This window comes from Oryzias latipes, chromosome 22, assembly GCF_002234675.1.
Source record: "Oryzias latipes chromosome 22, ASM223467v1".
Lineage (NCBI taxonomy): Eukaryota > Metazoa > Chordata > Actinopteri > Beloniformes > Adrianichthyidae > Oryzias > Oryzias latipes.
In genome coordinates this window covers 60,203-88,132 of record NC_019880.2, presented here as the reverse complement: position 1 = coordinate 88,132, position 27,930 = coordinate 60,203, and the positions used below count along the sequence as shown (strand labels likewise).

Genomic DNA, 27,930 nt, shown 5'->3' with positions numbered 1-27,930 from the left:
TTCCATCCAGACACGCTGACGTTCCATCCTGACGTTCCATCCTGACGTTCCATCCTGACGTTCCATCCTGACTTTCCATCCAGACACGCAGACGTTCCATCCAGACACGCCGATGTTCCATCCAGACACGCTGACGTTCCATCCAGACACGCCGGTGCTCCTACATTTCAAACATCCAAACTTTTCTTGTGTCTGATCTCCCAGTCTTCCACCCGGTCGAGTGTTCTTACTGTCGCTGTGAGAGCATGATGGGTTTCCGGTACCGGTGCCAGCAGTGCCACAGTTACCAGCTGTGTCAGAGCTGCTTCTGGCGCGGCCACGCCAATGGCCCCCACAGCAACCAGCACCAGATGAAGGAACACTCGTCTTGGGTGAGCAAGACCGGCTGTGTGTCATCCTGGGTCCTGGTCTGGGTCTGGGTCTTGGTCTGGGTTGTGGTCTGGGTCTGAACGAACCGTCAGCAGGAGCGTTTATGGTAAATGGTGAATGCTGTATACTTGTATAGCGTTTTTCTACCTACAAGGCCCAAAGCGCTTTACAGTCACACACACACAGACATTCACACACAGACATTCACACAAACACATTCACACACACACATTGACTCACACATTCAGACACTGATGGCGGCTCCGCTGCCCAACACTGGTGCCAACCTCCCACCAGAGGCAAGGTGGGGTTCATTGTCTTGCCCAAGGACACTTTGACACATGGGCGTGCAAGGCGGGGATCGAACCTGCAATCTTACAATCATGGGTCGACCGCACCACGGCAGCGCTTTATGAGGTTCTCCTCATCCTGGAAGGAGGTTCATTGAGTCTTTGTGTCACGTCTGCCCTTCATTCCAAAGGAGCTTTTCAGTTGAAGTTCCTTTTGAATCTCTTGAAAACTCTCTGAATGTGTCCTTATCTGGAGTTCAGGTTTTTAAGGATGTTTTGGATCACTATATTTCCATCAATATTTCCATAAAATGAGGAATTAATCTTTCTGGTTGTTCAAGGTACGCTATTAAGTCATCGACAAACAATCCTATTTTATGTTCAACTGCATTCACTGAGACTTCTTTAATTTCAGGTTTTTCCTGAATTTCCTGTGCCAGAGGCTCGATAAAAAGAGCAAACAGAGTCGGGTAGAGTCCGCCACCCTGCCTAGTCCATCTGTCCAATTTCAATATCCCTGTTAAATTCCCGTTTATTTTAATTCTTGCAGTCGGTTGTGAATACATTGTTTTTATTATTTCTACCGATTTGTTATTAAATAAAGACCAAGAATAAAAAATTCCAATTGACACTGTCATAATCTTTTTCCGCATCTATATGTAAGAGAACTGTTCTATGTTCTTTTTGGCTCTTTCAGTTATATGCAAGGTTCTCCTAATGTTACTGTGCCGCTGGTCTTCATCAATAAGGTCAAGTAGAAATGTGTTTATCTTATTGCAAATTGTAGATGTATATATTTTGGAGACCGTCACTTATTACCTGATGAGCGGTAGGATTCCAAGATGACCAGTTTTCTGTCGACGTTTTCACCAACAATTTGACTAAATAACTGTTCCCTCCATAAACGGGATTGTTTTCAGACCTTGGCCCAGAAACAGTTTCCTGGTTATGTTGTGAGTCAGTCCGACAAACTGACGGGTTGTGTTTTTACGTCTGTAACACTTTTGCTAATAAACATCTCAGACCAAACTCTGGTTTTTCACAGGAAAAACCTGCAGAATCTCAGACCGACTGATAGTTTTTGACACACCAAAACAATCTAAGTTGGTTGCCACGGTGATGTTTTCTGACAGACTCATAATTTTATGATCATGTATGATTGGAGTGGGGGCATAGATCATCTCCAGAAGTCAAACTTTTGATTCCAACTTTTCCTGAAGCAAAGGTCTAAGCCTTAGACCTTTGTGTTCTTTAAAGGATGATACCGCGGCCGCGTGTGGGAGGAGCTACTGGTTCTGGTCTGATCGCTGCATGGAGCGATGTGTGCATCAATGCATGGTAGACACTGAGAATGTGGAGAGATCAGGTTTATTATTTTGAAGAGTTCTACTTGGTAATCATGTTTCCATGTTTGAGTTCATAAAATCATCCCAGAGAAAGTCTCTGTTTCAACTCCTGCAGGGAAAGCTGCGTCTCAATCTGACGCCCGTGTTTGCATCTCTGACAGAGTTTGAAGCCAAAGCCTCTTTACCTGCTTTTCCTCTCTACCTGTTCACCTGTTCACATCCTCTGCTGCTGAGAGTTGTTTCCCCCGCGCTCCTCAGTCTGTCCTACACAGAGAGCACAAAATACGGTCATCATAGGTTGACACGGTAGTCGGGGCGCTCCAGCGCAGCACAAGGATGAAAGAGCCGGACGCAGGTCATAGCGGGGAGAGAGCGGGTTAAGCAAATGAATGGAAGAAGGCGGCCCGCTGAAGAAATATTCAATATTGTACACATTTTATTATTAGTCTGAACTATCTTTTATTTAAAAAAATCTTTTATTTTATCAGTCCAGTACGAAAAAAAACATCAACAAAAGCTGTGTTGGGCGGTTTTTGGCTGGGTCTGGCGGTTTTCAGATGACTTTTGGGCTGGAAAACTGTGACTGTATCTGGCAACACTGGCGCAAACTCTCTGTCATCAGAAAGTTGGTCTCTGCTCCGCGGCACGTCAAGTTCCCGGCAGAAGACCACTCCGGACAACCAGAGTGTTTATTGAAGCCGCCCCGCGTGCCTCCTCCTGCTATCAGCTCTGCAGGTCTCGCCCGATAAATACGAGCTCATTAAGGAAGCTGTTTTTGACGTGGCACTCGCTTCGTACGGAGCCATCAGCGCCTTTGAAATGCCATGAAAAATGAACAAACTAAAATAAAATTTAATTATTATAAAATACTCATTATTTTCCAAAGTCACAGGGAGCCACAACAGATGGATGAAAGAGCCACATGTGGCTCCGGAGCCATGGGTTGCCGACCCCTGGTCTAAGGATTCTGAAAATCAACTTCTCCAGGGCGGTCTGGAAGCTTGACCTGATTGTGATCTGTCTTGCCCCCTCCCACAGAAGTCCCCAGCCAAAAAGCTGAGCCATGCTATCAGTAAATCTCTGGGCTGCGTCCCCATAGGAGAACCCCCCCACCCCATGTTCCCCGAGCAGGCAGAGAGACCATTAGAACCCCCCCACACTGTGTAAGTATGTCATCAGCTATCATCACACAGCAGGTATGTTCCCGCCCCCACCCACTCATTCTCATGGTAGATGGTTGTAGCATGTCGTTCTTGTCGAGCCACTGCCGTCAAACCTTACAGCTACGACGAAGCTTAGACCGCGTTCGCTTACAACCGGCATTTCTGAAGTTTAGAGAAATTCCAGGACAAAGTTACAGGAACCAGAGACCAAAAAGGGTCCAAGGACAGGAGGAGTCGTCCAGGAGGTCATGACAGAAGATCAGACCTCACTGGACTCAGGTCAGGTCAAAGGTCATGATCCAACAGTCAGAAAGAGACTTTAGGACAAACATGGATCCATGAGAGACGCTGCTGAGGAACAGGAACATCTGGAGGTTCCACTGGACCTCTGGACTGATGTTCTAATCAGACACAAGACGAACTTTCTGGAACATCTCATATTTGGCTGATCGTCTAAATAATGGATGAGGCCTCATCAATCCTGCCTCCGATCTTATAAACCATCGTGTTTATGGGATGAATTATGTCAGCAACTGGAGAAGATGATGGTCTTTGATTTATTTTTCTTCATGACATCTCAGTTTTCTGGTTTGTAGAACAAAGCATGTTATTTCTTCTCTTGGTTCTTTAGTCATTCGGTTGTTTGTAAGAATGAAACATTAAAGAGTCGTGGAAATGTTCATCCAAACAGACTCTGAATGAAGAAGAGAGTAGTGTTTATTTTATTTGATCTGTCCAACATTTTGCTTCTCTTCCATGAAGTGATCTGGGAAGTTGGGATCCGGAATAATCTGAGTTTGATCTCCTACAGGATCCTGGAAAGTCCCAGTCGTCTGGATGAAGAGCACCGGCTCATTGCGCGATACGCTGCCCGGCTGGCAGCTGAAGCAGGGAACTCTGCGGTCAGTTTTGGGATTCACTTCTGTTAGTTTGTTTTTAGGATTTAAACTCAACGTTTGCAGAAATCCTCAGTACTTGAATTTATCTAACAGTTTATGTTCGTAATCATCTGATCAGAGTCAAGATATCACCTTATTGGTGGCCCCTTCACCTCTGTTTTCATTTCTAGTCTGTACAGATGGAGAAACCATAGATTTGAGTTTAGTTCAGAAAACCAGTTTCTGTCTGCGCTGCTGGTAAAAAGGTAAAAAGGTAAATGATAAAATGGTAAATAGGAAAAGGTTGAATAGTAAATGACATGTACTTGTACAGTAGAGCGTTTTTCTACCTTCCTTGTAAGTCCAAAGCACTTTACACTCCCATTCATCCACACATTCACACACTGGTATCCTCAAGTCAGAAAATATCGACCAAAAAAGCTTTTTTTCAGCCTGGTTTCTGTGTTCAGGACTGTGTTGTTTCATCTGCTCAGCAGTGTGAACTCGGTTGTCTTTGTCTCTCCAGCAGCAGTGTCCACCTGCAGACCTGGGCTTTAACTTTGATGCTAGCAAACAGCAGAGGCAGCTGATCGCTGAGCTGGAGAACAAAAACAGGTAAAATCTGTACCTTCATGCGCAAACCAAAAAGGACCAAGGCCCCCCAGCTCAGCTGTCACATAAGGCTGAGGTGGGGGGCCTGTGGTTGTGGCTTACGGACATAACAACAGTACGGAGCACCTGGTCTATTTGGAGTCTCTAAATTGGAGACCAGAAAGTGTTCTAAAGGAAACCCAGAGGTTCTAATGGGAGACTTCAGTTCCCAAGAGAAGAACCGCTGATTCCTGAAAGGTGTGATCGAGAAGACTAGCCTCACGGATCTAAACCTGAAAGGTGATTCGTTATCAGACGTCTGTTTCAGAACGGCCATAACGATAGTGAAGCAGATTATTAGGTTAGGTTAGGTTAGGTTAGCAGAGGTCACAACCACATGCTAACCACACGATAACCACATGCAAGCCATGCCTTAACCACGCGCCAACTACATGTAACACTACGAGTTAGCCTGTTAAAACCAAACACCTGGAAATCATGTGACTAAAATCCTGGACCAATATCAGAAGAGGTAAGCACGCTCTGGGAGGATAAAACCTTGCAAAGAATAGATAGAACACGTTTAATAACAAAATGTAGATAATAAATAAATAAATTATTCCTTTCACAAATTCCTACAACAAACAGTAACTATGGGTGCTTTTATATCAATTAGTATGAATGCCAGCTGAATACAAAAGAATTAAAGGAAAAGGGCCCAAAAGAAAAATATGTCTGTCCAGTAAGTCTTTAACGTCAGTCAGTGTTCAGAGTTTTGTCAATGTACATCTACATCACACCGTCCACGCGCGTAGGCTTGTGTCCCGCTCGTTGGTCTATGAATCCCGGTTCTGGCTCGCCATCTTTTTAACTCACTTTGGGGAAGAACAAAAAAAAAAAAACCAACCTGCACGAAGCAGTAGTGGTAGTTCTCAATTTAGAAATAAAAAACTGTTTTTGTCTCACTTATGTTCTAAATATCTCTATCTACTTATTTACTGCACAGTAGTATTCTCTCACTGTATCAATGAAAAGGGAATTTCAGCGACAAAATTAACATAGCTGCAAAATAGTTTTGGTTTTACAGCAACACAAAAAAATGTGTATAGAAAAATATATACAAACGGTCATCTGTCAAACTGCAGAGAGGAAATAAACAAGGTTGTGCTTGGTCTCCACTTTTATTTGCATTATATTTAGAGCCATGGTTCTCGACCGGAGAAATGTGGTTTGCCACCTCTCGGTGGGTGGAGTCTCCCTGCCCCAGGTGGAGGAGTACTGTGGAGTCTTGTTCACGAGTGAGGGAAGACTGGAGCGTGAGATTGACAGGCAGGTCGCTGCCCCCGCGACCCGGTCCAGGATAAGCGGAGGAAGATGGATGGTTGGATATTTAGAGTCGCTGGCACTATCAATTAGACAAAACAGAGACATTAAAGGAATAAATATTCAAGGAATGGAACACAAACTTGTGTTTTACACAGATAATATGTTCATATATTTGGAACAACCCACAAAATCTTTACCTGAGCTGATGAATTTGTGCAAAAAATTTGGGAACTTATCTGGGTATAAATCAATATGGATAAATATGGAAAAATACTTACCTAGCCACAGGGGTTGCAAGCCAGTTGCCTCTGTGCCGGTCCCAAGCCCGGATAAATAGAGAGGGTTGCGTCAGGAAGGGCATCCGGCGTAAAAATTGCCAAAATAACCATGCGAATCATCCACAACACTTTAGACATACCGGATCGGTCGAGGCCCGGGTTAACAACGACCGCCACCGATGCTGTTAACCTACAGGGTGTCGGTGGAAATTTGACTACTGTTGGTCGAAGAAGGAGGGGAGGCAGAAGGGTCCGTGGCCAGAGAGAGAAGGGAAAAGGCAGGAACATAGGTTTGAGAATAGGGACTCTTAACGTTGGCACAATGACAGGGAAAGGCAGAGAGCTGGCAGACATGATGGAGAGAAGAAAGGTAGATGTACTGTGTGTGCAGGAGACAAGGTGGAAGGGCAGCAAGGCACGTAGTATTGGAGGAGGATACAAACTGTTCTATCATGGTGTTGATAGGAAGAGAAATGGGGTAGGAGTGATTCTGAAGGGGGAGTTTGTAAACAGTGTTCTAGAGGTGAAAAGAGTCTCAGACAGGATGATGAGCCTAAAGTTACAAATTGAAGGGGTGATGGTGAATGTAGTCAGTGGGTATGCGCCACAGGTTGGCTGTGAGTTAGAAGTGAAGGAGAGATTCTGGAGTGAGTTGGATGAGGTCATAGAGAGTATCCCCAGAGGAGAGAGAGTTGTTATTGGAGCAGACTTTAATGGGCATGTTGGTGAGGGCAACAGAGGTGATGAGGGGGTGATGGGCAGGTTTGGTGTGAAGGAAAGGAATCTGGAAGGACAGATGGTGGTGGACTTTGCAAAGAGGATGGAAATGGCTGTGGTCAACACTTACTTCCAGAAGAGAGAGGAACATAGAGTGACATACAGAAGTGGAGGTAGGAGTACTCAGGTGGACTACATCCTGTGTAGACGAGGTCATTTGAGAGAGGTTAATGACTGCAAAGTGGTGGTAGGAGAGAGTGTAGCCAGACAGCACCGCATGGTGGTGTGTAAGATGACTCTGGAGGTCAGGAAGAAGAAGAGAGGGAAAACAGAAAAGAAGACCAAGTGGTGGAAGCTACAGAATGAAGAAACTTGTGAGGAATTTAGGCAGAAGTTGAGACAGGTCCTGGGTGGTCAGGATGAGCTTCCAGATGACTGGGAAACTACAGCAGAGATTATCAGGGAAACAGGTAGGAAGGTGCTAGGTGTGTCATCTGGAAAGAGGAAAGACGGTAAAGAGACTTGGTGGTGGAATGAGGAAGTACAGGAATGCGTCCAGAGGAAGAGGTTGGCTAAAAGGAAGTGGGATGTAGAAAGGACTGAGGAAGGTAGACAGGAGTACAAGGAAGCGCAGCGTAGAGTGAAGAGAGAGGTGGCAAAGGCCAAACAGAAAGCTTACGATGAACTATATGACAGGTTAGACACAAAGGAAGGAGAAAAGGACTTGTTCAGGCTAGCCAGACAGAGAGACAGAGATGGGAAGGATGTGCAACAGATAAGGGGTGATTAAGGACAGAGACGGAAAGGTGCTAACAACCCAAGAGAGTGTACAGAAAAGATGGAAGGAGTATTTTGAGGAGCTGATGAACGAGGAAAATGACAGGGAAAGAAGGGAGGAAGATGTGGTTGTTGTGGAGCAGGAAGTAGCAGAGATTGGAAAGGATGAGGTTAGGAAGGCTCTGAAAAGGATGAAGAGCGGAAAGGCCGTTGGTCCTGATGACGTACCTGTGGAGGTATGGAAGTGCTTAGGAGAGACAGCAGTGGAATTTCTAACGAGGTTGTTCAATAGGATTTTAGAGAGTGAGAAGATGCCTGAGGAATGAAGGAGAAGCGTTCTGGTTCCGATCTTTAAGAACAAGGGTGACACGCAGAACTGCAGCAACTATAGAGGAATAAAGTTGATGAGCCACACAATGAAGCTGTGGGAAAGAGTAGTGGAAGCCAGGCTTAGGAAGAAGGTGGAGATCTGTGAGCAGCAGTATGGTTTCATGCCCCGTAAGAGCACCACTGATGCCATTTTTGCTTTGAGAATGTTGATGGAAAAGTACAGAGAAGGTCAGAAGGAGCTGCATTGTGTGTTCGTAGATTTAGAGAAGGCGTATGACAGGGTGCCGAGGGAGGAGCTGTGGTACTGTATGAGGTCGTCTGGAGTGGCAGAGAAGTATGTCAGAGTAGTTCAGGACATGTATGAGAGAAGTATGACGGTGGTGAGATGTGCTGTAGGTCAGACAGAGGAGTTCAAGGTGGAGGTGGGACTACACCAAGGATCAGCTTTGAGTCCTTTTTTGTTTGCTATGCTGATGGACAGGCTGACAGATGAGGTAAGACAGGAATCTCCCTGGACAATGATGTTTGCGGATGACATTGTAATTTGCAGTGAGAGTAGAGAGCAGGTGGAGGAACAGCTAGAGAGGTGGAGGTTTGCTCTGGAAAGAAGAGGCATGAAGGTCAGTCGTAGTAAGACAGAATACATGTGTCTGAACGAGAGGGATCAAGGTAGAAGCGTTAGGTTACAGGGGACTGAGGTGAAGAAGGTGCAGGAGTTTAAGTACTTGGGGTCAACAGTTCAGTACGATGGGGAGTGTGGAAAAGAGGTGAAGAGGCGAGTGCTGGCAGGTTGGAGCGGGTGGAGGAAAGTGTCAGGAGTGTTGTGTGACAGAAGAGTGTCAGCAAGACTCAAAGGAAAGGTGTACAAGACAGTGGTGAGACCAGCTCTGCTCTATGGGTTAGAGACGGTAGCAGTGAGACAGAGACAAGAGGCTGAGATGGAGGTAGCGGAGATGAAAATGTTGAGGTTCTCCTTAGGAGTGACCAGGTTAGACAGGATAAGGAACGAGTACATCAGAGGGACGGCTCATGTTGCCTGTGTTAGCGACAAAGTTAGAGAAGCCAGACTGAGATGGTTTGGACATGTTCAGAGGAGGGATAGTGGATATATTGGTAGAAGGATGTTGGAGATGGAGCTGCCTGGCCGGAGGGCAAGAGGACGGCCAAAGAGGAGATATATGGATGTCTTAACAGAGGACATGAAGTTGGCTAACGTTAGGGTAGAAGATGTTCATGATAGAGTGAGGTGGAAAAGGATGATTCGCTGTGGCGACCCCTGATGGGAAAAGCCGAAAGAGAAAGAAGACTTACCTACAAATACCTAAATAATTCTTTTCGGGCAGCTCAAATGAAGACGCTGATGAACTGGTGTGATGTGAGCTATAAAGCTAAATGGAAAGACAGGAGAAGAGGAGAATTCACCTGCTATTCCTATACAAGCAGTCCTGGTGGACTCAAATATCCAAAAATACATGTTGGTATATATGTTGACAATGTTGGTAATCCATAGGTAAAGTTTACACTTTCTGTACAGAAAAATGTAGCTAAAGAATTAAAACTAGAAAAGAACTTGTTAATATTCAAATAATATGCCTATGATTCTAATGTTGCTCGCAATAAATTGGATTCTTGTTTTAAACATTGGTCTTCCAAAGGGTTACCAATATTTGGACGTTTGATTAAAGATGGCAATGTTAAGTTTTGAAACAAAAATAGTTTTAAAAAGCAGGACTTCTATCAATTCCTGCAAATGAGGCATTATATAGACACAAAGTTGGAGTAAAGGTTGAAACTAAAGATCTGGTTGAGATTCTTACAAAGACATATAAAGGTAAAAAACATATTTCTGCTCCATGCATTTTTGACAAATAAGAATCCCGAACACGTGAAGACAATATGGGAGAAAGAGGGCGGAGTGAATTTAATGCCGGATGAATGGACATCCATATGGAAACACCAATGGAAATGTACCGCTTCACAAAGATGGAGAGAATTTGGATGGAAAACTTTGATCAGATTCTTTTTCACACCATCTCAAAAGACTCATTATGATGGAAACCCTCCGTTATGTTGGAGAAAATGTGGAAACCAAAGAGCACATCATGTCCACATCATGTAGACATGATGTGGACATGATGTGGACATGATGTGCTCTTTGGTTCTTCTCATCAAACCATACTGGACTGATGTTCATAGAACATTGCAAAGGAACTTTAAATGGACATTTCCTTTTGAAATTAAAACTATTTATTTTGGATATATGCCACAGGAATTGTCTAAACAGGATAAACACTAGCTGGGAGCCCTGTTGGTTGCAAATAAAAAGGGCTTAACGAAGAATTGGTTTTCCCAAGATGTACCAACTTTAGCAATATGGTGGGAATTAACGTTAGAATATATAAAATGGAAGAACTAACTGCACATTTGATCAAAAAATAAAGCTGGTTCATGTTATGCTGGGAAAAGTGGGTCCAACACGCCAACTTACATATGTCACATTTATTTAAAAATATACAAAAAAAGAAATAAATAAATACTGGTCACTCCCAATTGTTCAATGTTTCTATATTCTACAAAAAAAAGAAAATAATCTTTTTTTTGAATGTTTGGGTATTAGAAATTCTGAGCAACTTCAAATTGTAGTGCTTGCTGTAACTAACACTGTAACTTCAAAACTTAGAAATAAATAATAATTGTTAAAAAAGCTCAGGTTCCTGAAAATCTACCAGCTTCAGGGTTTTAGAGGTTGTCCTGAATTTTCTCTTATAGAATTTATTTGTGAAAAAGATCATGAGAAAAGAATGAAAAACACAAACTGAAGGGTTTCTACATTTATTTTCTTAATTGATATAATATAAAACATTAATTTATCTTTGTAAATGTTTATTGAAACGTACAGCATTAAAAATGTTTTTGGTTTCATGAACCAACATTTCCTGCCTGCCTTTTGTGCTCCAGGGAGATCCTGCAGGAGATCCAGCGGCTGCGTCTAGAGCATGAGCAAGCGTCCCAAACAACGCCAGAGAAAGCCCAGCAGAACCCCACCCTCCTGACAGAACTGAGACTGCTCAGGTGTGTGTGTGAGACCCCCCCTCCCTCACTCAGCCACTCTGTCTGTAGGATGTGTCAGTATGTTGTTTTTGACCTGCAGCAGCAGCTCTTCAGTCTGTTTTCTGCCTGCAGGCACAGGAAGGATGAGCTGGAGAGGCGCATGTCTGCCCTGCAGGAGAGCAGGCGGGAGCTGATGGTGCAGCTGGAGGGACTCATGAGGTTGTTGAAGGTAAATCCTGTTTCTACATCCATAGTCCTGAATCTCCTGTTCGACTCTGCATAGGCACAGCTGTGAGGTTTGAAGAACAGAAACATTAAGATCTACTTTATTCATCCTCGTAGGGAAGTGAAGTTGTAGTATCAGCACAATAGGATAAATATGTACAAAATATACAGGGAACAGTAACTCAGACATACATGTATGTCTTCATATACACAAACATAGCATTTGACAAATTACCATAAAATAAAAATAAAGTAAAATACCCAGTTAATGGTAAATGGCGTATACTTGTATAGCGCTTTCTACCCTCTTTCTAAGGCCCAAAGTGCTTTACAGTCACAGTCCCATTCACCCGTGCACACACACATTCACACACTGGCGGCGGCTCCGCTGCCAAACACTGGCGCCAACCTCCCACCAGAGGCAAGGTGGGGTTCAGTGTCTTGCCCAAGGACACTTCGACACATGGGCATGCAAGGCGGGAATCGAACCTGCAATCTTATGATCATGGGTCGACCGCCCTACCGCTGCACCACAGCCGCCCCTAGAATGTAACTGGAAGCTTAAAGACCACCTGAAATGAGTCAACTTGTCCATTTGATAGCCTGTGGTCTGGACAGGTGTGTTTACATGCCCTGCAGATGTGAATGCCCTCTTCTTCTCTTGCTGTTCCTTCATGCTTCTGTTTGCTGACCAGGACGAGGAGCAGAAACAGGCCGTAAGTTCATCTCTGTTCTGTTTTAGCTGTTTGTTGAACAGAATCCGGCAAATAACTGTAACCGTTTAAGACGGATGTGCTCAACCAAAAATGATGGTGACTGATCCTGCTGCTTGGCTTTTGGGTTCTGCTGTGTTCCACAGTCCTGTCTCTCTCTGAATCAAATGGATCACTGTCAGTCTTTGTCAGTGTCTGGTTTTCAAGTTTCAGCTTGGTTAGTTCCTGTTCCCGACGCTTGTTTTGCTTCTAGGTTTTTCTGATCTGCTGTCTCCTGGAGATGGTTGCATCTGCTTTAAGTTCTCTTGGTTGTTCTCATCCTGTTTTATGTGTTTTGGCTTCTTTATTAAAGCTATCGGATAATCTCAGATTTGTCAGGGTCTTCCTGCTGCTGGGTTTATCTTTACTAGCCGTCCTGTAACAGTTCTTCTCACCTCCTCCACCACCCATTTATTCACAACTTTAGAAAATATGATTATATTTTTCATATAATTAGACTTAGAATGAGCGATTTGATAACCTTGTTATCAAAGTTAGTTATAGCAGCACTCTCAACTCAACTCAACTTTATTTATATAGCACTTTCATACAACAGTAGTTGAGACAAAGTGCTGAACACAACAGTAAAAAACATTAAAACATGTTGGGGGGGGGGGACACAGAGGAAGATAAAACAATAGAAAACAGTAAACAGTTAGAAAAACAGTGGTCTTCATATTGGGTTAAAAGCCAGAGCATAAAAATGGGTTTTTAAACGGGTTTTAAAAATGGACAGTGAAGGGGCTTCTCTAATGACCAGCGGCAAAGTATTCCACAGCTTTGGAGCGGCTACAGCAAAAGCTCTGTCCCCTCTGAGCTTCCGTCTGGACCTCGGTACCTCCAGGAGCATCTGATCAGCTGATCTGAGGCACCGTGCCGGCGAATAGGGAGAGAGAAGCACCTGATCGTTTCTTCTTAAATTTGAAAACGATTTATTTAAAGGGGCAGCCACACCCCCTCCTTGAACTGTAACCTTGCTATGGAGGAGTTTGAGGGTCTTTTTCACAAGTGAAGAAAGGGGGGGGCCTGAGGTTAAAAAGTGGAAAGATGCAGCAGCGACAAAAACAAAAAGATTATGAAGATTAACAGAAAAGATGTTGAACATGAGAAAAACATGTTTATTTAGCCAGAGAGGAGGATTCTGGATGAAGGAAGACATGAAGGTAGCTGCTGGTAGAGGATGAAGAATAGATGAAGGTAGCTGCTGGTAGAGGATGAAGAAGACATGAAGGTAGCTGCTGGTAGAGGATGATGAAGACATGAAGGTAGCTGCTGGTAGATGATGATGAAGACAAGAAGGTAGCTGCTGGTAGAGGATGAAGAAGACATGAAGGTAGCTGCTGGTAGAGGATGATGAAGACATGAAGGTAGCTGCTGGTAGATGATAATGAAGACATGAAGGTAGCTGCTGGTAGAGGATGAAGAAGACAAGAAGGTAGCTGCTGGTAGAGGATGATGAAGACATGAAGGTAGCTGCTGGTAGAGGATGAAGACATGAAAGTAGCTGCTGGTAGAGGATGATGAAGACATGAAGGTAGCTGCTGGTAGAGGATGATGAAGACATGAAGGTAGCTGCTGGTATAAGATGATGAAGACATGAAGGTAGCTGCTGGTAGAGGATGAAGAAGACAAGAAGGTAGCTGCTGGTAGAGGATGAAGAAGACATGAAGGTAGCTGCTGGTAGAGGATGATGAAGACAAGAAGGTAGCTGCTGGTAGAGGATGATGAAGACATGAAGGTAGCTGCTGGTAGAGGATGATGAAGACATGAAGGTAGCTGCTGGTAGAGGATGAAGAAGACATGAAGGTAGCTGCTGGTAGATGATGAAGACATGAAGGTAGCTGCTGGTAGAGGATGATGAAGACATGAAGGTAGCTGCTGGTAGAGGATGAAGAAGACAAGAAGGTAGCTGCTGGTAGAGGATGAAGAAGACATGAAAGTAGCTGCTGGTAGAGGATGAAGAAGACATGAAGGTAGCTGCTGGTAGAGGATGATGAAGACATGAAGGTAGCTGCTGGTAGATGATGAAGAAGACATGAAAGTAGCTGCTGGTAGAGGATGAAGAAGACATGAAGGTAGCTGCTGGTAGAGGATGATGAAGACATGAAGGTAGCTGCTGGTAGATGATGAAGACATGAAGGTAGCTGCTGGTAGAGGATGAAGAAGACATGAAGGTAGCTGCTGGTAGATGATGAAGAAGACATGAAGGTAGCTGCTGGTAGGATGAGATGAAGGTAGCTGGTAGAGGATGAAGACATGAAGGTAGCTGCTGGTAGATGATGAAGACATGAAGGTAGCTGCTGGTAGATGATGAAGACATGAAGGTAGCTGCTGGTAGAGGATGAAGAAGACATGAAGGTAGCTGCTGGTAGAGGATGATGAAGACATGAAGGTAGCTGCTGGTAGAGGATGATGAAGACATGAAGGTAGCTGCTGGTAGAGGATGATGAAGACATGAAGGTAGCTGCTGGTAGAGGATGATGAAGACATGAAGGTAGCTGCTGGTAGAGGATGATGAAGACATGAAGGTAGCTGCTGGTAGAGGATGAAGAAGACATGAAGGTAGCTGCTGGTAGATGATGAAGACATGAAGGTAGCTGCTGGTAGAGGATGAGGACTGAGATGAAGAAGACATGAAGGTAGCTGCTGGTAGATGATGAAGACATGAAGGTAGCTGCTGGTAGAGGATGAAGAAGACATGAAGGTAGCTGCTGGTAGAGGATGAAGAAGACATGAAGGTAGCTGCTGGTAGAGGATGAAGAAGACATGAAGGTAGCTGCTGGTAGATGATGAAGACATGAAGGTAGCTGCTGGTAGAGGATGAAGAAGACATGAAGTAGCTGCTGGTAGAGGATGATGAAGACATGAAGGTAGCTGCTGGTAGAGGATGAAGAAGACAAGAAGGTAGCTGCTGGTAGAGGATGAAGAAGACATGAAGGTAGCTGCTGGTAGAGGATGATGAAGACATGAAGGTAGCTGCTGGTAGAGGATGAAGAAGACAAGAAGGTAGCTGCTGGTAGAGGATGATGAAGACATGAAGGTAGCTGCTGGTAGATGATGAAGACATGAAGGTAGCTGCTGGTAGAGGATGAAGAAGACATGAAGGTAGCTGCTGGTAGATGATGAAGACATGAAGGTAGCTGCTGGTAGAGGATGAAGAAGACATGAAGGTAGCTGCTGGTAGAGGATGATGAAGACATGAAGGTAGCTGCTGGTAGAGGATGAAGAAGACATGAAGGTAGCTGCTGGTAGAGGATGATGAAGACATGAAGGTAGCTGCTGGTAGATGATGAAGACATGAAGGTAGCTGCTGGTAGAGGATGAAGAAGACAAGAAGGTAGCTGCTGGTAGATGATGATGAAGACATGAAGGTAGCTGCTGGTATAAGATGATGAAGACATGAAGGTAGCTGCTGGTAGAGGATGAAGAAGACATGAAGGTAGCTGCTGGTAGAGGATGAAGAAGACATGAAGGTAGCTGCTGGTAGATGATGATGAAGACATGAAGGTAGCTGCTGGTAGAGGATGAAGAAGACATGAAGGTAGCTGCTGGTAGAGGATGAAGAAGACATGAAGGTAGCTGCTGGTAGATGATGATGAAGACATGAAGGTAGCTGCTGGTAGAGGATGAAGACATGAAAGTAGCTGCTGGTAGAGGATGAAGAAGACATGAAGGTAGCTGCTGGTAAAGATGAAGAAGACATGAAGGTAGCTGCTGGTAGAGGATGAAGAAGACATGAAGGTAGCTGCTGGTAGAGGATGATGAAGACATGAAGGTAGCTGCTGGTAGAGGATGATGAAGACATGAAGGTAGCTGCTGGTAGAGGATGAAGAAGACATGAAGGTAGCTGCTGGTAGAGGATGAAGACATGAAGGTAGCTGCTGGTAGATGATGAAGAAGACATGAAGGTAGCTGCTGGTAGAGGATGAAGAAGACAAGAAGGTAGCTGCTGGTAGATGATGATGAAGACATGAAGGTAGCTGCTGGTAGAGGATGATGAAGACATGAAAGTAGCTGCTGGTAGAGGATGAAGACATGAAGGTAGCTGCTGGTAGAGGATGAAGAAGACATGAAGGTAGCTGCTGGTAGAGGATGATGAAGACATGAAGGTAGCTGCTGGTAGAGGATGAAGAAGACATGAAAGTAGCTGCTGGTAGAGGATGATGAAGACATGAAGGTAGCTGCTGGTATAAGATGATGAAGACATGAAGGTAGCTGCTGGTAGAGGATGAAGAAGACAAGAAGGTAGCTGCTGGTAGATGATGATGAAGACATGAAGGTAGCTGCTGGTATAAGATGATGAAGACATGAAGGTAGCTGCTGGTAGAGGATGAAGAAGACATGAAGGTAGCTGCTGGTAGAGGATGAAGAAGACATGAAGGTAGCTGCTGGTAGATGATGATGAAGACATGAAGGTAGCTGCTGGTAGAGGATGAAGAAGACATGAAAGTAGCTGCTGGTAGAGGATGATGAAGACATGAAGGTAGCTGCTGGTAGAGGATGAAGAAGACATGAAAGTAGCTGCTGGTAGAGGATGATGAAGACATGAAGGTAGCTGCTGGTATAAGATGAAGAAGACATGAAAGTAGCTGCTGGTAGAGGATGAAGAAGACAAGAAGGTAGCTGCTGGTAGAGGATGAAGAAGACAAGAAGGTAGCTGCTGGTAGATGATGATGAAGACATGAAGGTAGCTGCTGGTAGAGGATGAAGACATGAAAGTAGCTGCTGGTAGAGGATGAAGAAGACATGAAGGTAGCTGCTGGTATAGAGATGAAGAAGACATGAAAGTAGCTGCTGGTAGAGGATGAAGAAGACATGAAGGTAGCTGCTGGTAGAGGATGATGAAGACATGAAAGTAGCTGCTGGTAGAGGATGAAGAAGACATGAAGGTAGCTGCTGGTAGAGGATGAAGACATGAAAGTAGCTGCTGGTAGAGGATGAAGAAGACATGAAGGTAGCTGCTGGTATAAGATGAAGAAGACATGAAAGTAGCTGCTGGTAGAGGATGAAGAAGACATGAAGGTAGCTGCTGGTAGAGGATGATGAAGACATGAAAGTAGCTGCTGGTAGAGGATGATGAAGACATGAAGGTAGCTGCTGGTATAAGATGATGAAGACATGAAGGTAGCTGCTGGTAGAGGATGAAGAAGACAAGAAGGTAGCTGCTGGTAGATGATGATGAAGACATGAAGGTAGCTGCTGGTATAAGATGATGAAGACATGAAGGTAGCTGCTGGTAGAGGATGAAGAAGACATGAAGGTAGCTGCTGGTAGAGGATGAAGAAGACATGAAGGTAGCTGCTGGTAGATGATGATGAAGACATGAAGGTAGCTGCTGGTAGAGGATGAAGAAGACATGAAGGTAGCTGCTGGTAGAGGATGAAGAAGACAAGAAGGTAGCTGCTGGTAGATGATGATGAAGACATGAAGGTAGCTGCTGGTAGAGGATGAAGACATGAAAGTAGCTGCTGGTAGAGGATGAAGAAGACATGAAGGTAGCTGCTGGTATAAGATGAAGAAGACATGAAAGTAGCTGCTGGTAGAGGATGAAGAAGACATGAAGGTAGCTGCTGGTATAAGATGAAGAAGACATGAAAGTAGCTGCTGGTAGAGGATGAAGAAGACATGAAGGTAGCTGCTGGTAGAGGATGAAGAAGACAAGAAGGTAGCTGCTGGTAGATGATGATGAAGACATGAAGGTAGCTGCTGGTAGAGGATGAAGACATGAAAGTAGCTGCTGGTAGAGGATGAAGAAGACATGAAGGTAGCTGCTGGTATAAGATGAAGAAGACATGAAAGTAGCTGCTGGTAGAGGATGAAGAAGACATGAAGGTAGCTGCTGGTAGAGGATGATGAAGACATGAAAGTAGCTGCTGGTAGAGGATGATGAAGACATGAAGGTAGCTGCTGGTATAAGATGATGAAGACATGAAGGTAGCTGCTGGTAGAGGATGAAGAAGACAAGAAGGTAGCTGCTGGTAGATGATGATGAAGACATGAAGGTAGCTGCTGGTATAAGATGATGAAGACATGAAGGTAGCTGCTGGTAGAGGATGAAGAAGACATGAAGGTAGCTGCTGGTAGAGGATGAAGAAGACATGAAGGTAGCTGCTGGTAGATGATGATGAAGACATGAAGGTAGCTGCTGGTAGAGGATGAAGAAGACAAGAAGGTAGCTGCTGGTAGATGATGATGAAGACATGAAGGTAGCTGCTGGTAGAGGATGAAGACATGAAAGTAGCTGCTGGTAGAGGATGAAGAAGACATGAAGGTAGCTGCTGGTATAAGATGAAGAAGACATGAAAGTAGCTGCTGGTAGAGGATGAAGAAGACATGAAGGTAGCTGCTGGTATAAGATGAAGAAGACATGAAAGTAGCTGCTGGTAGAGGATGATGAAGACATGAAGGTAGCTGCTGGTAGAGGATGATGAAGACATGAAGGTAGCTGCTGGTAGAGGATGATGAAGACATGAAGGTAGCTGCTGGTAGAGGATGAAGAAGACATGAAAGTAGCTGCTGGTAGAGGATGATGAAGACATGAAGGTAGCTGCTGGTAGATGATGAAGAAGACATGAAAGTAGCTGCTGGTAGAGGATGAAGACATGAAGGTAGCTGCTGGTAGATGATGAAGAAGACATGAAGGTAGCTGCTGGTAGAGGATGAAGAAGACAAGAAGGTAGCTGCTGGTAGATGATGATGAAGACATGAAGGTAGCTGCTGGTAGAGGATGATGAAGACATGAAAGTAGCTGCTGGTAGAGGATGAAGACATGAAGGTAGCTGCTGGTAGAGGATGATGAAGACATGAAAGTAGCTGCTGGTAGAGGATGAAGACATGAAGGTAGCTGCTGGTAGAGGATGAAGAAGACATGAAGGTAGCTGCTGGTAGAGGATGATGAAGACATGAAAGTAGCTGCTGGTAGAGGATGAAGACATGAAGGTAGCTGCTGGTAGATGATGATGAAGACATGAAGGTAGCTGCTGGTATAAGATGAAGAAGACATGAAAGTAGCTGCTGGTAGAGGATGAAGAAGACATGAAGGTAGCTGCTGGTAGATGATGATGAAGACATGAAGGTAGCTGCTGGTAGAGGATGAAGAAGACAAGAAGGTAGCTGCTGGTAGAGGATGATGAAAACATGAAGGTAGCTGCTGGTAGAGGATGATGAAGACATGAAGGTAGCTGCTGGTAGAGGATGATGAAGACATGAAGGTAGCTGCTGGTAGAGGATGATGAAGACATGAAGGTAGCTGCTGGTAGAGGATGAAGACATGAAGGTAGCTGCTGGTAGAGGATGATGAAGACATGAAGGTAGCTGCTGGTAGAGGATGAAGACATGAAGGTAGCTGCTGGTAGAGGATGATGAAGACATGAAGGTAGCTGCTGGTAGAGGATGTAGAGGACAGACGGAGGAAGCTGATTGGCTGTGGAGACCCTGAAGGATCCTGGAGGAAAAGAAGATGCCGTAAGGATTATTCCAACGTTTTTTTTTTTTTATCATTTCAGTCACAGTCTGGAGGTTCCCCCCATTCCTCCCCCAGCCACGTTGCTGGATGTTCGATGCCCATGCCCATACGCTCAACCTCAGCAGGGTCCACTCCAACCCACACTCCACAGGACTGCTTCTCTGGGGTGGGGGGGAATGTGCTGGAGGCCTTTGCTCAGGGTGGGTGTGTTTGTTTCACAGTTCCTCGTTGTTTTTAATTCAAAGAATTTTTCTTTTAATCTGAAAAATGCTGTGACCCTCAGATGTACCCAGGAATCTCCGGAATGACCTTTTAGTTGCTGCTGATTCCATCACCAACACCATGTCATCGCTGGTGAAGGAGCTTCACTCTGGTGAGGCCATGTCCCGCCAGGCGCCACGTCCTCAGATGTTTGCTCGTTCTGAAATGAGGTGTGTTCTGTCTGCAGTGGATGATGCAGCTGAAGAAGAGGAGAGCATGAGGAACGGAGCAGACAGAGGTGGATCTGCTTTTCTTACTTTGATTTGATTTGATTTGAAATGGTTTATTTCAAGCAATCAATAGAAATAATACACAAAAACAATATAATCATCAGTTATACATTCATACAGTAACTAATCAAACTTAGGATAATTAGACATAATTAATAAATATTGCTTGAAAGGGAGTGGAAGAAACCTTTTTACCTAGAGACAAACCAACCAAATCCCAGTTTGTGGTCCCTTATTTGTGAGGGACGTATTTACTGGGCAAGAGAAACTATTTCCTGTATTTCAGGGTGTTTGGGAATCTCAGTCCTCCGCCTCCTGGGAACGTCTATTTTAAGATACTGGAGAAGAAGGTCTCACCAACATTTTTTGGTTGTTGTTGATTTGAAATGGTTTATTTCAAGCAACCTAATAAGAATAAAACACAAAAACAATCCAATCATCAGTTATACATTCATACAATGACGAATCAAACTTAGTATAATTAGACATATTAATAAATATTGCTTGAAAGGGAGTGGAAGGAAGCGAACTTTTATAATCCCACCCTTGTTGTACCATAACCATTTTATTACATGATTTATCATTATCCGGTGCATAACTATATCAGACAGAATTAAGAATCCTGAAATATCCGCCACCTGATTATAAGCCAAACTTATTACATTTTTAAAGGATAAAACAGTTTGTACATGCATAAGCTGCATGTGCCCACATTGAAACGTGTTGTAGAATGAGGATGTGTATGTGCTGAAACCGCACGCCGGGTGTGTAAGAAAGAGGGTAGCCTAGACAGGGCACACATTTTGAACTCCCTCCTTCTCTTCCCCAAACCCTCCTCCTTCAGTGTGTGCGTGTGTGTGTGTGCGCGTGTGTGTATGTGTATGTGTCTGGTCTAAGGCCTGGTCCAAGCCACATTCAATCTACGTTCACCGTTTAACTTCGTACACCTCATCAGCTTACTCTTTTCCACATTCACTCTCAACTTCCTTCTGTCGCACACCCTTCCAAACTCCTCAACCAAACTTGTCAAGCTCTCCTCTGAGTCAGCCACTAGTGCAGTATCATCTGCAAACAGCAACTGATTCACACTCCATTCGCTGCCGTCAGTATTCACCATGCTCCCACCCGTACCTAACACCCTTTCATTCACCTCTTTTACCACATCAGCACTCTCCCATACACTTTGCCTACAACACTCGACAGACTAATACCCCTAAAACTACCACACCCATACTTTTCACCCTTACTCTTGTACAGGGGAACCACACACGCACTCATCCAATCAAACAGCACCTGTCCACTTAGAAAACACACATTCAACAATCTCACTAACCACTCAATCACGATCGCTCCACAACACTTCAGGCATTCCACAGCACACCCATCCAGACCTGCAGCCTTTCCTACTTTCAACTTTCCCACAGCTTGCTCAACTTCCTCTCCCGTAATCAACGCTTCATTCAACTCTCCCAATACATTCAGTCTACTTTCCCTTCCATCCATCCCAATCACAGCATCCCGATCTTCCTCCACATTCAACAGCCTCTCAAAATACTCCGCCGATCTTTTTCTTACTGCATTCCCCTCATTCAACATCCTTCCATCCTCTGTCTTTACTTTCTCCTCCCTCCCCGACACTCCCTTTCGCACCCTCTTCACCTCCTTCCAAAACATTTTCTTGTTCTCTCGAAAATTATCAGTCAACTGTCTGCCCCACCTTTCATCCGCAGCCGCTCTTGCCTCACGCACAGCTCTCTTAGCATCCCTTTTCTTCTCTTTATAACACTCATATGACTCCCTGTCCTTTCTCTGCAGCCATACTTCGTACGCACATCTCTTCTCACCTACAGCCAACCTTACATCCTCGCACCACCATTCACTTCCCTTTCTTAGACCACCCCCAACACGTCTCACACCACACACTTCCTCTGCACGTCCAACCACTGCACTCTTGAACTGTTGCCATTCTTCCTCCACTCCAACAACCATTTGCTCCTTCACCATATTCCTCTTGCCACCTAATTCCTTCTGATACTCACACATTTTCTCTCTGTTCTTCAAAACACTCACTCTCAGAACTTTTCTTGCCTCCCCACTCTTTCTCGATGACCATGGCATACCCACACGCAACCTTCCGTCCACCAAATAGTGATCAGACATGACTCCACTCTCTCGCCTCCTCACACTTACATCCAGCAATCTACTACATGCAACCTTTGAAACCACCACATAATCCATCAGTGCTTTATCAATCACTCTTCCACCACTCTGCCTCACCCACGTATACTTATGGATCTCTTTCTTTCTGAACCATGTATTCCCAATCACCATCTCTCTTTCAGTGCACATTCATATCATCTCACCATTATCGTTCTTTCCAGGAACACCATGCACGCCAACAACACCCTCAATTTTCTCATCACCCACTCTAGCATTCAGATCTCCCATCAGCACTACATTCACATTTGCTCCAAATCCTTGCAAACACTCATCCAAGTCGTTCCAGAAGGTCACTCTCTCCTCTTCATTCCTCTCACTGCCAGGACCATATGCACTCACCAACGCCCACAGCTCCTTCAGAAATGTCACTTTCACCCACATCAGTCTTGGTGAAACCTCCTTCCATTCAACCTCATGTCGTCTCACCTAACAGCTCACCAGCAAAGCCACACCTTCTCTTGCTCTCCTGCTCTCTACACCAGACATTCTCCCACTCATACTTCCAAACACACACTCACCCTTTCCCTTTCATCTTTGTCTCACTCAGTGCTAACACGCTCATTCCCCTCCTTCCGAACATCCTTCCAATCAGATCTCTTTTGCTTCCGTCCGTACTACACCCCCGCACATTCAACGACCCAATCTTATGGGTTTGGGGAGGTAACCTCCCCTTCCCAACTCTGCCCTGTCCGTAGTTAGGAATATAGTTACAGGTGAGAGGATTCCCAGTCCTCTCGCTCTGTCCCTTTTAGTCGCCTTTTACGACATGTGGCTGGTTAAAAAAAACATACCGGTAAAAGTCACTGAGAACAGCAGTAACTTATAGGCCTCTGTGCGGCACGCGCCTCCTGTGCACTGAAACCATGGAAGTGTTCCTCCTCAGTGTCGGATTGGAATAGCATTCCTTCTGGTCAGATGGTCGTTTAGATAAGCAGCAGATCCCTTCAGGTTTCTTCTTTGATTCATCGGAGCTAGTTTGTGCTTTATTTATTCTTTTTTTTTTAACTTGTCCTGTCCAACAGCTGGGCAAACAGATGACAGCTGAAGGCCTCTTGTGTTTAACATATTTTACTTTGACAACAGGGGTTATGAATCTTCTGACAAACCAGAGGTATGTCTGAATAAACCCCTTCTGTAATTTAGACTAAATCATATTAATATTAATTATGTTTATAACAATCTTTTGTTGGACCGAACAGAAAAGAAAATGAGGGAAGAAGAGAGGGATGTTACACAGGGGGGGATAGGAGGGGGATTATAGAAAGGGGGGTTAAAACCATGAAGCAGCATAAAGCAACAAGATACTGGATGTTTATCATTACGGTAAGGTTCAGATGTAATACAAATCTCGTAGGGGCGGGGGCTGTCCACACACACACTCAAATGTTATAAACACACCTGTTAGCTGCAAAAATGTCCACAAGTCAACATGAACACATTACAAATATTGTTCACACACGGTTTGTGTTTTTGATTCACAAACCTGATGAGGATCGCTGGTTTATCCGTCTCCTTTCTCCTGGGGATCGGGTGGCAGGTCTCCATGGTGTTAAGATCCAAGGAAATCTCTTTAGACATTAAAAACTTCCGGTTCCGGGTTGCAGCACAGGACGCGTGTGTGGCTCTCTGCAGCTATACAACTATCTTCAAACAACTTAAAAAGTTGATTTTCTCCAAAAAGGAGAGCGGACCATGGCCCCCAAGAAAAGCCAGGAATACGAAGACCTTAAAAAGGCTCTTGATGATATCCAAGTTACGTTGTATCCCTTTATGGAACAAGTGAATGCTAAGCTAACGCCGCTCACAGTGCTATTGGAAGATTTCCTGAGGCTCCGCGTTAAAAACGAGCAACGAGAAAACCGGGTCGAGATTCTGGAGAAAAGACTGGATGATGTGGAACCACAAGTAAGGATGAATAATGTCATTCTCACTGGAGTACCGATGAAACCTTGGGCAAAGCAGCTGGAGTTAGCATTGCTAATGCTAATAGCGCTAGCAGTTCTGAAACGGTGACCCGTGCAGAGTCTGTGGAACACCAAGTGGAATCATTTTTCACATCTAAAGGGATTTCCCTGGATTTCAATACCATCGAGACCTGCCACCCGCTCCCCAAGAGAAAGGAGACGGATAAACCAGCGATCCTCATCAGGTTTGTGAATCAAAAACACAAGCTAGCTCTGATGAATCAAAGGAGGAATCTCAAAGTTTCTGCTGCTTATCTGAACGACCATCTGACCTGAAGGAATGCTGAAATCTCCAAACATGCCAGGCTCCTCAGGAAGCAGAAGCAGATTGAGAACACTTGGGTTAAAGGCTGCAGGATTTATATCAAACCACTCGGCCCACCGGACCGGGCCAAGGTTCTGGTTGTGAACACCATGAAGGACTTTGAGAAGTGTTTGATCACGGTCGTCTGAACCAACATGCAGTAATAAATCAAAGAGCAAAATAATTTCAAGAAATATTACGCCTGGATGCAACACTTTTTCCATAAGTCTGAAGTGACCTAATTATCAACAAAGATCTGACCTGCAGACAACTTGACCTCAACTCTTAGGCGCCGCTGATATCAGCTGAAGAAGGATATGGACCTCCATCTAATGTCTGCAAGACATAACAGCGAAGAGAACTAGAAGCTTTGTTTTAAACCGAGAAGAACAGCTGTTTATCAGCAGAATAAGAAATACCAGCCTTGGTCTTTCGACAAATAAGGACCCTTTTTGCTTTTTATTTTTTGCTTCATAGCATTACTTTATCATAAAAAAATAAAGAAAAAATAATTAAATAAATATATAAAAACACAAAAAATAATAAAACAAATGATTAATCAATTATTGAAAATTGTCAAATTGATTGACTTTTAATTATATTACTTCATTTGCTTAAAAAAAAAAGATAAGTTGATTCATGAATTTTTCCTAATGAAACATAATTTTGTACATATTATTAACTTTTGATACTTGACCAAATTTTTCTATAAAAATTCCTGAAACAGTGTTTTGTCTATTTTACTGATACAGTATTATTTTTTTATCATATCAATGACTTTTAGAAGTAACATAATCTGCATGTATTTTGGATACTTTATTGCCATGTTGATTTCTAAAAGTTATTTACAAAATAATTTCAGTAATTCATCCTTGTCATGTGCTTTCTAGGAACGGGATATTGATAAATCATGTAATAAAATGGTTACGGTAGAACAGGGGTGGGATTATAGGGCGGCCGTGGTGCAGCGGTAGGGCGGTCGTCCCATGATCGTAAGGTTGCAGGTTCAATTCTCGCCTTGCACGCCCATGAGTCGAAGTGTCCATGGGCACGACACTGAACCCCACCTTGCCTCTGGTGGTAGGCGGGCGCCTGTGTTTGGCAGCGGAGCCGCCACCAGTGAGTGAATGGGTCTGTGACTGTAAAGCACTTTGTCCTTGTAGGAAGAAAGGCGCTACATAAGTATACGCCAATTACCATATAAGTTCGCTTCCTTCCACTCCCTTTCAAGCAATACTTAATTTTATGTCTAATTATTCTAAGTTTGATTAGTTATTGTATGAATGTATAACTGATGATTGTATTGTTTTTGTGTATTATTCCTATTTGATTGCTTGAAATAAACCATTTCAAATCAAGTAAAAAAAAATGGTGTTCCAGAGACTCTCCATCGCTCCCCGTTTCAGAAGAACTGTTAGCAATGCTAGCGCTATTAGCATTAGCAATGCTGACTCCAGCTGCATTCATTCAGTGAAAATGATATTATTAGTCCTTGCTTGTTGTTCCAAATTGTCCAATCTTTTCTCCAGAATATCGACCCGGTTATCTTTTTGCTCGTTTTGAGCTTGGAATCTTCGGCAGTCTTCAATTAGCTCCATGAGAGGAGTTAGCTTAGCGGTCACTTGCTCAATGAAAGGATACAACGTAGCTTGGATATCATCAAGAATCTTTTTAAGGTCTTCGTAGTCATGGTTTTTCTTAGGGGCCATGGTCAGCTCTCTTTTTTTGGAGAAAATCAACTTTTAAGTCACTTGAGGATAGTTATTTGGCCGCCTTGAGCCACACGCGTCTGTGCTGTAACCCGGAACCGGAAATCCCATTTCCCATCCCATCCCAACATTTGAACCCTTAGATTCAGGGCCAACAGTTTTGTTTCTGTCCTGGTTGTGGAGCAGTGATGGAGTTGTACACCCTCCATGGGTGTGAAAATTTTGGACGTTGGCTGGGTTTTCAGTTTCCCTGGTTTTTGTCATATTTTAAGTTTTTTTTGTGACTCAGAGCAGTTTCAGGTTACATAGACCTGGGAGTCTGTTGCAACCATTCTTACCATTCATAATCAATTCCAGCTCCTCTCCATGAGGAACTTTAAAAAATAGTTGACAGCGAGGGAAGATTAAAGCGGGAAATTGCCAGGGGTTGATTGTGCCAGATTTTGTGGCGCCATCATAATGCGGTCGCTTTACCGGTCCGTTGTGGTGAAGAGAGATGAGCCACAAAGCAAACCTCTCAGATCACCGGTTAATCTCACCTATAGTCATGGGCTCTGGTTTATGACCCAAAGAACGGGGTCCTGAAAACAAGCGGCTAAAATGAGCTTCCTCTGTTGGGTGGCTGGGTGCTCCCTTAGAGAAAAGGGGAGGAGCTTACTCACCCGGAGAAAGCTCAGAGTAGAACCGCTGCTCCTCCACATCCACAGGAGCCAGTTGAGGTATTCGGGCATTTAGTTCGGATGTCCCCATGGTGCCTCCTTGAGGAGGTGTTCCGGGCATGTCCCACTTGGCGAAGGCCCCGGGGAAGACCCAGGACGTGCAGAAGAGACTACGCCTCAGGTTCCCCCCAGGGGAGCTGCAGGAAGGTTTGGGCATCTTAGCCTATTCCACTCTTTTTTTCATATTTTTTCTTTTATTCTATTTTTTTCGTTCTAATGCTTTGTGAAGCCTGTCAACATGAGGTTGACGTCAGAGGAGGAACTGTGCATGAGCATTGAAAACACACAGGAAACCTACAGTCTGAACCCCCCACCCCAAGAGACAAATGATGAAATGATGGACAGCTTGATCCCTGCAGCATCTGTATTTGTGAGCCGCCGCGCTGCAGGAGATGACAGCTCCACAGGAAGACTGACAAGCTCTGTGTTTCTGTGTCACAGTGAGGGCGCCGAGGCACTGAGGGAAACCAGAAGAAGCATGGCCATCATCTGGGAGGAACCGGCCCAAACGGACCCCCCTGACTTTCACACGAAGAGTCATGCATGCATGCAACATTGCAGGACTTCACCATGTGAAACAGCTTGGTACAGAGATGTGTCTGAAATAATTCTCGTGTTTGTCGTCCTGTGAACAAACTGCTGTGATGACCCCCCCCATAACTGCAGTGGGACCCCCCCCCCACTACAACATCAGAGCGTTCTGTAGATAAAACATCCCCCCCACACCCCCCGCCTGCTTTGCTGTCTTTTTGCTGCTATCATGACACCCCCAGACTCAGAGAGAGGGGGAAATCTCAGTCTAGAGAGCTTTGCAGATAAATTGATGCTTGTTGGTCAACGTTTTAGCACTGATTGGGTATTCAAATTGACTAACCATAATCAGACCAAGCAACAAGACTGACTTTAAAATTGATCAATCAGATGAAGCTTCCTAGATTTCACATTTACTACTCCAAACAGCAGGC

General features: G+C 44.3%; 1 protein-coding gene across 5 annotated transcripts in view; it reads left to right on the top strand.

Annotated features, from left to right (window-relative positions):
* The window catches only part of LOC101172217 (dystrobrevin beta), a 53,576-nt gene extending 25,886 nt beyond the window's left edge, over positions 1–27,690 (top strand). For 2 of the 5 annotated variants that reach the window (XM_023952053.1, XM_023952051.1), the window contains exons 9-19: positions 205–371; positions 3,044–3,168; positions 3,980–4,070; positions 4,573–4,661; positions 11,024–11,137; positions 11,249–11,345; positions 12,037–12,057; positions 19,599–19,758; positions 19,842–19,931; positions 20,007–20,057; positions 27,407–27,690. In XM_023952053.1, the coding sequence (XP_023807821.1) occupies positions 205–371; positions 3,044–3,168; positions 3,980–4,070; positions 4,573–4,661; positions 11,024–11,137; positions 11,249–11,345; positions 12,037–12,057; positions 19,599–19,758; positions 19,842–19,931; positions 20,007–20,057; positions 27,407–27,426 (1,025 nt within the window). In that variant the 3' untranslated portion in view covers positions 27,427–27,690. The remainder of the gene's footprint in view (positions 1–204; positions 372–3,043; positions 3,169–3,979; positions 4,071–4,572; positions 4,662–11,023; positions 11,138–11,248; positions 11,346–12,036; positions 12,058–19,598; positions 19,759–19,841; positions 19,932–20,006; positions 20,058–27,406) is intronic. The other 3 variants (XM_023952052.1, XM_023952055.1, XM_023952054.1) reach the window with 3 other exon arrangements.
* The last annotated feature ends 240 nt before the right edge of the window (positions 27,691–27,930 follow it).